Below are 11,284 nucleotides of genomic sequence, written 5' to 3' on the forward strand. Positions count from 1 at the left end.
CATTATATTATATATTCATACCTATTAAGCAATAACATAACATACAGCTTCATAATTATATTATATAAATCAGTTTAGGAAGAAGAAGATGAGACCAGACCAAAACTAAGATCAGAGAGACATGGAGGAAGTGATTCAAGTCCCAAAAGCGAAGCTTAATTCGGGTCACGAAATGCCTCTTTTAGGCATGGGAAGTGGGTCTTCCTCGCTTCCAGAGCCGGAGCAGTTGACGTCGATCTTTATCGACGCCATAGAGATGGGGTACCGTCACTTCGACACCGCCGCCATCTACGGCAGCGAGGTGGCGCTGGGCCGTGCCGTGGCCGCAGCAGTCCGGCAGGGACTTGTTGCCAGCCGAGACCAACTGTTCATCACTACCAAGCTATGGTGCTCGGAGACTGACCGTCATCTTGTCGTTCCAGCCCTTCGGAGATCGTTGGGGTAATATTTCATCGAGTTAATTCCACCGGAAATTCCTTGTCTTTAATGACAATTAATCAATTATATGATTAGTCCCATACTATCGTTTTTACCATTTAATATCCCAAACTAATATTTTTTTTTGGACATTTTTAGTCATTCTCGTGATTTTTCTTATTTTTAAGAAGGGTATTTTTGTCTTTTTCTATTTTTGTATTTTTATGCTCTTGCTGAAAATAGAAAAGTCATGATAAAGACTAAAAGTGTCCAAAAATAATAGTCTAGAATACTAAATTACAAAAATGATAATTTGAAACTAAATTCAGAATTGATACCAAAGACAAGGAATCTCCGGTGAAATTAATTATATTTCATCCCTCTTGTTTTTCTTTTGCTTTTACTGTTTTTGTTTAGCAAAATGTTATTTTGACATTTGACCCGGCATTTGTAAACTTTTAATCATTCGTTACTTGCAATATGTTCCAAATAATTTGATTTTTTTTACTCTTTTTTTTATGCACCTCGCCACTTTTTTGAAAGATCCTCCTTGGTTAATATGTCAATGTCCAGGATTAATATTGAGATATCTTGTATGCTAGTTATCGTTTTTGAGAATGTCTTTGGTATCTTCTTGATTTGATTCCCTTGAGCATCCATACTAGTTTTGATTTTTTATTTTATTTATTTTTTTGATTTTTTAGATGACACCTAGGATAGAGAAGGGAGTGAAAGAAAAAAAGAAAAAAAAAACAAAAAAAAAAAACAAAAACAAAAAGCTGACTTATTTTTTTTTTTAAAAAAGGAAATATGTTTTGGCGTCAGAGTGGTCGCCAGCTGGGGCGTGCAGTGCGCGCCAAGCATGCCTGCTCTGTTTTGTTTTGTTTTTTTGTTTTTTTTTTTTTTTCTGACAAAATCTCAAGTTTTGCAAGAGAAAAAAATATCCCCAAAAACTACCTTCCACATATAAAAAATCAACTCCAAATTTTTTGACTGACAAAAATCATCTAAAAACCTTTGGTGTAGATGCTCGAGCATTCATACTAGTTTTGTTTTGTTTTGTTTTGTTTTGTTTTTTTTTTTTTTTTTTTTTTTTTTTGTGATTTTTTAGATAACACCTAGGATAAAGAAGGTGGAGAAAAAAAAATAAAAACAAAAACAAAAAGCTGACAAACTTTTTTTAAAAAAAGGAAATATATATGTTTTGGCGGCTACTTTGACGCAAACATGCGCCCGCTGGGGCGGGTAGTGCATGACAAACGCGCCTGCTTTGTTTCTTTTTTATTTTTTATTTTTTAATTGTTGACAAAATTTCAAGTTTTCCAAGAGAAAAAACATCCCAAAAACTACCTTTCACATCAGTAAAAAACAATAACTCCAAATTTTTGGTTGACAAAAACCATCTAAAAACTTTTGGTGTAGATGCTCGGCCATCCACATCTGTGGATGATGCATAAATTCTAAGAAAAAGATAGTCAAGTTGGCGGAGAGAGAGGGTTGAGGTTCATCTGCAAGAGAGGAAAATAATGGCAGAAAAATGGAACCCGCCAGAGAAATGGAGCAGTCGTGACAGCCTCGTGGCTGTCACAAGTGCGCCAAGCAGGCGTGTGCACTGCACGCGGGCGCATCAGGCACGTTGATAGCGCACCAGTGTTTATTTTATTTTATTTTTTTAAGATTCAATTTTTTTTCCTTTTCTCTATCCTCTCGCATATTCTCTTTCCTAATCACACTTACAAAAACCATAAAAAAACCCCACTATTATAGATGCTCTTGTTTGTGCTTTACTGTTGGCCTAGTCTACTGTCTTGATTCATTGTCTTCTTAATCAGTCTCTTCACGTGCTTTCGTAAGAATTACATCACCTTCTATGTCCTACTATTTCCTTTGTAATCTTAAGGTTAGCATACTACTTTTACTGCCTTTGCTTTTTTTTTTTGCCTTACTACTTATTTTGAGATACCCTTATTGTAGGACTTCTTAACTATATTTCTCAAATATGTCTTACTATAATACTACACATACTCTCATATTTTACTTCATTTTTTACTCCCAGCTTATGTGTCATATACTGAGAATACTTTTTACAAAGGGAATTTTGAGGGTTCTAAAATGCTGATGTAATTACAGTGCTACTTATCATCAAAATTTAATTTATACTTTATTCCTAGCAAAGAAAATATCCATATAAAAGACTTCTTTATGATTTATATATTTAACTTTAATTTTTATTTTTCATATAGGAGGTTGGGGCTAGATTATGTGGATTTATATCTAATACATTGGCCAGTGAGATTGAAAGATTCTGTAGAGGATGCAACGATGAAAACAGAAAATGTTGTTCCTTTTGATATGAAAGGGACATGGGAAGGAATGGAAGAGTGTTGCAACTTAGGTTTGGCTAAGTCTATCGGTGTGTCTAATTTCACATCAACAAAGATTTTACAGCTTCTCCAGAATGCCACCATTCCTCCTGCAGTTAATCAGGTATGTGTATGTGTGTGTATATATATTAGGAATTACTATCTTAGTGAGGGTATGATAGATCTTCTTAGGGCACTAGATCTAAGATCTATTGACAAAAATACAATTGATAGATATCAGTACGATGAATAATGAATGTCTTTTGAGAAAAAGAGATGTTGGGGACACTTCTCAAGGACTCTTAAGATCAAATTAAAGGTATGTTCAAAAAAGTTGTAGGGCGATTTTAGGGACAAATGATCTATTTCACTTAAAAGGTATCGGAGGAAGTCCGAAGATTAATCGCGTGTAGCAGAAAAGGAGGGGTTTGGATGACAGGTTTTTGGACACTTATTCCATCTCATAGGGCGCCAACAGAAAAATTCAAAATCGTTTGAATTTTGACTCCTCAACTAGCTCTATAAATAGGGCATTTCTTGAAGCTTTGAAAAAAGAGAAAACATTATCGAGTTGTTAAGTGAAAATTTATCTTTGAGCTAAAAGTCATTCTAAGTAATCCATGTTAAGCCTATATTTGCTTATTTATCAATTCTATTTACATTTCTGTAGACTAACTTAGTTGTCACATTATGCTATTCTCCTCCCTTGTACACTATTTATAGTGTGTAATTTCTTCTTCATTGAATACAATTAATACAAGTTCTCATAACCTTACATGGTATCAAGAGCCACTATCTCGTACAAAAGTGTTTTTTATTCTCTCCCTTTTCTTATCAATGGCTTCTCCTTTATTGTCTAGTGTTGTTGTTGCCACCAACGACATTGTTCATCTTACTACTACATTACACTTTCCTGTTAAACTCACCACCACAAACTTCCCAATCTGGTGACGCCAAGTTCAGTCTACACTAATTTGTTTCAACCTGCTTGGTTATATTGATGGTACTGTTAAAGAACCAGCCAAGTTTACCAACCATGCACAAACCACCACAAACCCAGCACATCTAATTTGGTTTCGTCAAGACCAAATCATTATTAGTGCTCTTCTAGGGAATTGTTCTAACACAGTTCAATCACTCACAGCTTCGGCTGCAACAGCTCATGACGCGTGGCAACGACTAGTTGCAAGTTATGCTAGTGCCTCCCGAGGTCGAATCATTTCCCTCAAGGCTAAGCTCACCGAAACCTTACAATCCAAACTCTAAGCAATTACCTTTAATTTTGTTGATACTATAATTTTGACAGGTGGAGATGAGTGTTGCATGGCAGCAACCTAAACTCTTAGAGTTTTGTAGAGAAAAAGGAGTTCAAGTTAGTGCATGGAGTCCTCTGGGAGCTAATGATGCCCCATGGGGAAACCCTGGCTTATTGGAGATCCCACAACTTAAGGATATTGCGATTGCCAAGCACAAAACCACTGCACAAGTAAATATTCTTTCTTATTGCTTCACTTGTTTATATATATATATATATATATATATATATATATTGGACTGTACATTTGTGATATTTTTAATTTATTCAAAACCTATATGTATATAGATTGCATTGAGGTGGATATATGAAGAAGGAGCATGTCCAATTGTAAAGAGTTTTAACAAAGAAAGGATGAAACAAAACCTTCAAATCTTCAATTGGGAACTTGGAGAAGAAGAAATTGGCAAGATTCAACAAATACCACAGCGCAGAGGATTTAGAGCACATATTTTCGTTCATCCAAATGGACCATACAAATCAGTAGAGGAACTCTGGGATGGAGACATCTGAAAAATATATATATGGCATCTTTCAATCATAATCAATAATGATTATATTATTATATATAAGTATACAAAGCTTAGATAAATTAAATTTAGTACATGATTAATACATAAAACATTTTCATGATTTTATGATTTCATGAAGCTTTTGTTACATAAACTTGGCTTTAATCTACACATATTGCCAACGAGCAACAAATAAAAGCCAACATTATGTAGAACAAGAGTACTTACTCCACTGGAATCGATGCCACTATCAAACGCATTCAAGTTTAAAATTGATTCTTTCATGATGAAGTCACCAACTGCATCTAATTGGTCAGCATCAGCTGTGACTTCATCAACCTTGTGGAGTGTTGAAGCAAACGTATGAGATGAGGGAGTGGCAGCAATTAGTTGAACCTCACCAACCAAGATCTTTATTTCCTAAGACATTTAATTGGATTGTAGTGTTTACCTCTTCAACCGATTCTATCACGATAAGTGGTGGCTCTTGCTTAATAACAACAATGTTTCTGGTTCAATCCCGGCCCCTCAGTTCTGTCAAATGCAAAAAGTTTAGTACAATTGCAGCTTCATTCAAACCAACTTTCAAGATTGATTCCTCTAGAGTTGGGGAATTTGTCGAGCCTTCAAGTGTTTTTTTAATTGGCCAAATAAGATTGAAGGTAGTGTGCATCGTTGGCTCCCTTTAGCTTATATTAGCTCTCTCGTGAATAATAAATGAAAGAGATACGTCGATGATATGATTTTTCACATTCTCTATCACTTCTTATGATATATTTTCAATATTATTCTATTTGTGCAAATAATACAAACTCATTCTTCTAACACTATTCATGTTTGTAACTCATACAACAAAACCACACCTTTAAATCTAGTATAATATCCAAAAATAAGGCATGCCAACTTGACCATTTGACATCACTCAGAGAGAGAGAGAGAGAGAGAGAGAGAGGAGAGAGAGAGAGAGAGAGAGAGAGAGAGAGAGAGAGAGAACTGAGTGTGATAAAATAATCTAAATAACATCTTCCAAATAAAAATCTTTGAAGACATTTTCCTCCAAAATGTGTAGTTTTGTTAAATTTATTTTATATTATGGCCCTGTTTGGTAAAATATCACTATTAATTGTTTGAGTTAGTTAAAATATCAATATAAATGTTTGGTTAATTAGCTTTTTGCAACTCCAAAATGCTAAAATTCAAAAAGCTACTCTAAGCAACTTTTTCAATTAGCTTTTTTAGAAAAGAAATTATACCAAACAGCTATCAGCTAACAGCTAATTTACCAAACACTTTTCTACAACAGCTAATGTTATCAACTAGTTATACCCTCTAATTAACACAATCAGCTAAAAGCTAACAGCTATCAGCAAACAACCATTTACCAAACAGAGCCTATATTCAAACATTGAAAAATATGAAAAATAAATTTTGAGGAGTCCTTTTTAAAATTTCTAAATTGACCATAGTTTGCCTGGAGTGGTTCACCATTAATTTCAATTCCCTCCAACTTATTGTGGATTTCAATATGAATTAATGAAACTAAATGTTTTTCTATAAAAACAAATTAAAAAAAAAAAAGAAAAAAAAAAGTGCCTAGTTTTATTAGGTTCTATCTAAGTTCCTTAATATAATTTATTTAAAGAAGTGTTAGTACACGTTGTACTGGATTAGTTAAATATAATATTGTAATAAGTATACAAAGCTTGATAAATTAAATTTAGTACATGATTAATACATAAAAAAAAAAATTAATGATTAATTTATGAAGCTTTTGCTAGGCTTTAATCCACATACAGATTGTCACTGAGCAACAAAGCCAACATTATGTAAAACAAGAATACTTACTCAGCTGGAATCGATACCACTGTAAAATTGATTCTTGCATGATAAAGTCACCAATTACATCTAATTGGCCCATATCTGCTGTGACTTCATCAACCTTGTGGAGTATTGAAACAAACTTATGAGACAAGAGAGTGGTTGCAATTTGTTGAGTATCACCAGCCAAGATCTTTGTTAGTTCCTAAGACATTCAATTGGCTTGTACTGTTGTACAGCTTACCTCTCCAACTAATTCAATCACGATAAGTGGTGGCTCCCGCTTAAAGAAGTGTTAGTAATACATGTTGTACTGGATTAGTTAAATCTAATATTATTATGAGTATACAAAGATTAGATAAATTAAATTTAGTACATGGTGGTCCACATGTTTCTGTCTAACATATAAGAGTAATAATAAACTAAAAGAGATCGAAGCGCATAGTTGACTTGAAATTGTTCTAACAAAAGCAAGATTTATCCCTATAAATTAAGCAATAATATAACAGCTTCATTCATTCATAATTATCTAATAAACCAAGCTAAGAAAACTATAATCAGAGACATGGAGGAAGTGATTCAAGTCCCAAAGGTGAAGCTTAATTCCGGTCACCAAATGCCTCTTTTAGGCATGGGAAGTGGGTCAACCTCGCTTCCAGACACTACTGGAAATTATGAAATTTCCGACGACCTGAAAGTGATCTTAAATCAAGTTGATATCAAAAAGTGGTCGGAAATAGCAACAAAGGTTTTTCCGGATACCAAAAGTGGTCGGAACCAGGCTTTTGACTTGATTTTTGATCACTTTCAGGTGGTCGGAAATTCCATAATTTCCAGTAGTGAGACCCGGACCGGTTGACGTCGATCTTTATCGACGCCATAGAGATGGGCTACCGCCACTTCGACACCGCCACCGTCTACGGCACCGAGGTGGCGCTGGGCCGTGCCGTGGCCGCAGCAGTCCGGCAGGGACTTGTTGCCAGCCGCGACCAACTGTTCATCACTACCAAGCTATGGTGCTCGGAGAATGACCGTCATCTTGTCGTTCCAGCCCTTCGGAGATCATTGGGGTAATATTTTATCGAGTCCCTTGTCTTTGGTGACAACTCCAAGTTTAGTGGCAGACTATGGTTTTTGTTATTTAACATCTCAAACTATTATTTTTAGGATATTTTTAGTTTTTTAGTAAGGGTGTTTTTGTCTTTTCATATTTTTCTTCTGTTATCTTGTTGGTTTCAACCAATTTAATTTGTTTAAGACTTTATGTAATCTCTGATTTTAAAAACCATATTTTTTAGAGTTAATGAACGATTTGGTCTCTCAATTATTAGCGAACTGTCAATGTAATCCCTCAATCGGTTATTCATCGATTTGGTCCTGGAAAATAATTAGTTTTAATCGATTTAGTCCCTCAGACCGTCTTCTGTCGTCGGCTGGATGGACTAAATCGACAAAAAATAATTATTTTCGGGGATCAAATCGGCGGCCGGACGGACTAAATCGACTAAAAATAATTGTTTTCGGGGACCAAATCGATGAATTAGCAATTGAGGCTACATTGGCAGTTTGCTAATAATTGAGGGACCAAATCGTTAATTAACTCTATTTTTTAACTTGTTTTTAGTAAAGTCCTAAACAAATTAAACCGGTTGAAATCAGAAAAAAATAACAAAATAAAAATATGAAGAGACAAAAATGCCCTTACTAAAAATAGAAAAAAATCGTGAGAATGGCTAAAAGTGTCAAAAAATAATAATAGTCTGGGATGTTGAAATGTTGAATGATAAAAACAATAGTCTGAGACTAAATTTAGAATTGACAACTAAGACATGGGATTAAGTCTATTTCATCCCTAGCTAGCTGTTTTTCTTTTGCTTTTACTATTTTTGTTTATGATTTATATATATTTAACTTTAATTTTTATTTTTCATATAGGAGGTTGGGGCTAGATTATGTGGATCTATATCTAATACATTGGCCACTGAGATTGAAAGATTCTGTAGAGGATGCAAACATCAAAACAGAAAATGTTGTTCCTTTTGATATGAAAGGGACATGGGAAGGAATGGAAGAATGTTACAACTTAGGTTTGGCTAAGTCTATCGGTGTGTCTAATTTCACATCAACAAAGATTTTACAGCTTCTCCAGAATGCTACCATTCCTCCTGCAGTTAATCAGGTATATATACATATATATATTATTTTTGGTGTATCTACTTATTCACCACTAACATATAATACTTCATATATTGAAGATTCATGTAATTCCATTCTAGTTTATACTTTAATTTTTTTGATAATACTATAATTTTGACAGGTGGAGATGAGTGTTGCATGGCAGCAATCTAAACTCTTAGAGTTTTGTAGAGAAAAAGGAGTTCAAGTTAGTGCATGGAGTCCTCTGGGAGCTAATGATGCCCCATGGGGAAACCCTGGCTTATTGGAGATCCCACAACTTAAGGATATTGCAATCACTAAGCACAAGACCACTGCACAGGTAATTTTTCATTTTTTTTTTTGAGTGTTACTGACCCTGTTACGTACAAGACCACCGCACAGGTAATTCTTTCTTGCTTGAGTTCAAATGAGGATCACTATATTATAGAGGACTGTGCGAACTGGTGTAGTCGTGTGCCATTAGTCTGTATATCGTGTGTCTGGCCTAATATAGTCGTGTGCATAGGTTTGTTAATTAATAGAGCCTAGGTTTGAAACCTGATATTTACATGTATTCTTATGTGTCATTGTGTATTAAATTGTGTGCATGATACTAATTTGTTGTGTGCCCGTAATCAATTCGCACAGTCCTCTATATATTGTGGTTCTCATGTGAACTCAACCCTATATATATATATATATATATATATATATATATATATATATATATATATATATATATATATATATATATATTCGAGCTGTCACCCTCAATTTTCTAAAATAGTACATATATTGTCTCTCCCGTACTGTACGAGCTGAGAGGAAAATTGAACGGCAACATTTACACTACGGGAGGAACAATATATGTATCATATTGAAAATTGAGGGGCAGCATTTACACGTATACTACTAATAATTCAGGAGTGATATTGATAATTGGCATATTACGATAGTGCATAAATTACAATATTCGAAACCTATGTATATAGGTTGCATTGAGGTGGATATATGAAGAAGGAGCATGTCCAATTGTAAAGAGTTTTAACAAAGAAAGGATGAAACAAAACCTTCAAATCTTCAATTGGGAACTTGGAGAAGAAGAAATTGGCAAGATTCAACAAATACCACAGCGCAGAGGATTTAGAGCACATATTTTCGTTCATCCAAATGGACCATACAAATCAGTAGAGGAACTCTGGGATGGAGACATCTGAAAAATATATATATGGCATCTTTAAATCATAATCAATAATGATTATTGGAAGAATAATAATTTTATATTTATATCTTGTTGTTTGTTAAATTGAACCACAATAGTGTTGTTTTCTTCTTCCAATGTCAGATGTATTAGCTAGGCGACAAGCCTAGCTACAAGGTGTTTATGGAGTTTATTTATTACTATAAATAATCTTTTTTAATGTTTTTTAAATTCAACCTTTTTAAAATCTTGAGAAACATTTTTTAATTGTTAAACAGTTACTACGTACGTACACTGATATGATCACATATTGGCTCCACAAGAGATTGTGGAGTGGTACTTTAAGCTTGGATCAAATTCTACTCTTGAGTTAACTTTTGTGGTAGAGTTAGGGTCTTGGCTTGAGTGCTGTATCATTTGATGCTCTTATTGAGAAGCCGAAATGTGGTCGGAAAGGGCTAAAGTCCACAATGAAGTCATCCAAAGGAGAAAAGAGCTACTTGGTACATGACCTAATTTTTGTGGTGGAGTTAGGTATTGGCTTAAGTGCCATATTATACACTTCTTATTTAGACAAAAGTTAATACGGAGTAACATTTTTTATTTTATTTTTATCAAACTGATGGAGAAGCCTAATTGAAAAAAAAAAAAAAAAAAAAAAAAACCCTCTTATTGGTCATATATTGGAACTTTTCTAGATAGAAAATATGGCAAGTATATTCTCCATTATTATTATTATTATTATTATTATTAAAACAATTTTTTTTAAACAACAACAACAACAACATAATATTTTAAAATTGATATCTAAAACAAAATTAATTAAAGAATAAATTAAGTATAGTTCAATAAATAAATAATAAATTTATGTTTTTTAAAGTCATTTTACATGTTATTCATCAAACATTTTTTTTTTTTAAAGAAAAGCTAATACCATCTACTTGTCAAAATAACTAATACAATTAACTTTTTGTTATATGCTAACATAATTAGCTATTTGTTATCAACTAATAGTTAGTTGCCAAATGCTGGTATCATATTTTGTTGGAATTTGTCAACTATGAGCTGCGTAGTACTTAGAGACAATTCAAATCAGCCAATAATGCATTTACTCATAATTGTCATAATACACTTTGAATTTAGAAATTGTAATGTTCTGTTATATAATCTAAACATATGACAACCCTTCGGTGAGAATTTGTAGACAAATTTAAACCTTTGATCAGCAAGATTTTATGAATGGAAAATCTAAGTAAAAAATGAACGGTATTATTTTCATAATCATAATTATTACAAAAATTTAAAATGAACGGGGATATTTTCATAAATATTACAAAGTTTGTTTATATATTCTCAACCGTTAGATTTACTACATCAATGGTTTGGATTTGTCCGCATGTTATTGCCTGAAACATAGTTCTCACCTGATTATGATATAATATAATTTTATTAATAAAAATGGTGACATTTCATCCTTATCATTAAAGATTACTAACTAATA

General features: G+C 33.3%; 2 protein-coding genes across 2 annotated transcripts; both read left to right on the forward strand.

Annotated features, from left to right (window-relative positions):
• Positions 1-2: 2 nt before the first annotated feature.
• LOC109160918 (methylecgonone reductase-like) lies at positions 3-10,030 on the forward strand. The gene is made up of 5 exons (XM_019309180.1): positions 3-441; positions 2,661-2,904; positions 4,087-4,266; positions 4,384-4,611; positions 9,811-10,030. The coding sequence occupies exons 1-4, from the start codon at positions 122-124 to the stop codon at positions 4,606-4,608; spliced, it is 969 nt and encodes a 322-aa protein (XP_019164725.1). The 5' UTR covers positions 3-121; the 3' UTR covers positions 4,609-4,611; positions 9,811-10,030.
• LOC109160920 (methylecgonone reductase-like) lies at positions 7,277-9,986 on the forward strand. Its single transcript, XM_019309182.1, has 4 exons — positions 7,277-7,495; positions 8,361-8,604; positions 8,743-8,922; positions 9,575-9,986. The coding sequence occupies exons 1-4, from the start codon at positions 7,311-7,313 to the stop codon at positions 9,797-9,799; spliced, it is 834 nt and encodes a 277-aa protein (XP_019164727.1). The 5' UTR covers positions 7,277-7,310; the 3' UTR covers positions 9,800-9,986.
• Positions 10,031-11,284: the final 1,254 nt, after the last annotated feature.

The sequence above is a fragment of the Ipomoea nil genome, unplaced genomic scaffold (genome assembly GCF_001879475.1).
Source record: "Ipomoea nil cultivar Tokyo-kokei standard unplaced genomic scaffold, Asagao_1.1 scaffold2921, whole genome shotgun sequence".
Lineage (NCBI taxonomy): Eukaryota > Viridiplantae > Streptophyta > Magnoliopsida > Solanales > Convolvulaceae > Ipomoea > Ipomoea nil.

What these genes read in the sequence shown, in the direction of transcription:
- LOC109160918 (XM_019309180.1), top strand. Translation starts at nt 122, where the DNA reads ATGGAGGAAGTGATTCAAGTCCCAAAAGCGAAGCTTAATTCGGGTCAC. An exon ending in GCCCTTCGGAGATCGTTGGG is followed by an intron (nt 442 to 2,660) that starts GTAATATTTCAT and finishes TTTTTCATATAG; the next exon opens with GAGGTTGGGGCTAGATTATG. An exon ending in TTCCTCCTGCAGTTAATCAG is followed by an intron (nt 2,905 to 4,086) that starts GTATGTGTATGT and finishes TAATTTTGACAG; the next exon opens with GTGGAGATGAGTGTTGCATG.
- LOC109160920 (XM_019309182.1), top strand. Translation starts at nt 7,311, where the DNA reads ATGGGCTACCGCCACTTCGACACCGCCACCGTCTACGGCACCGAGGTG. An exon ending in GCCCTTCGGAGATCATTGGG is followed by an intron (nt 7,496 to 8,360) that starts GTAATATTTTAT and finishes TTTTTCATATAG; the next exon opens with GAGGTTGGGGCTAGATTATG. An exon ending in AGCACAAGACCACTGCACAG is followed by an intron (nt 8,923 to 9,574) that starts GTAATTTTTCAT and finishes CTATGTATATAG; the next exon opens with GTTGCATTGAGGTGGATATA.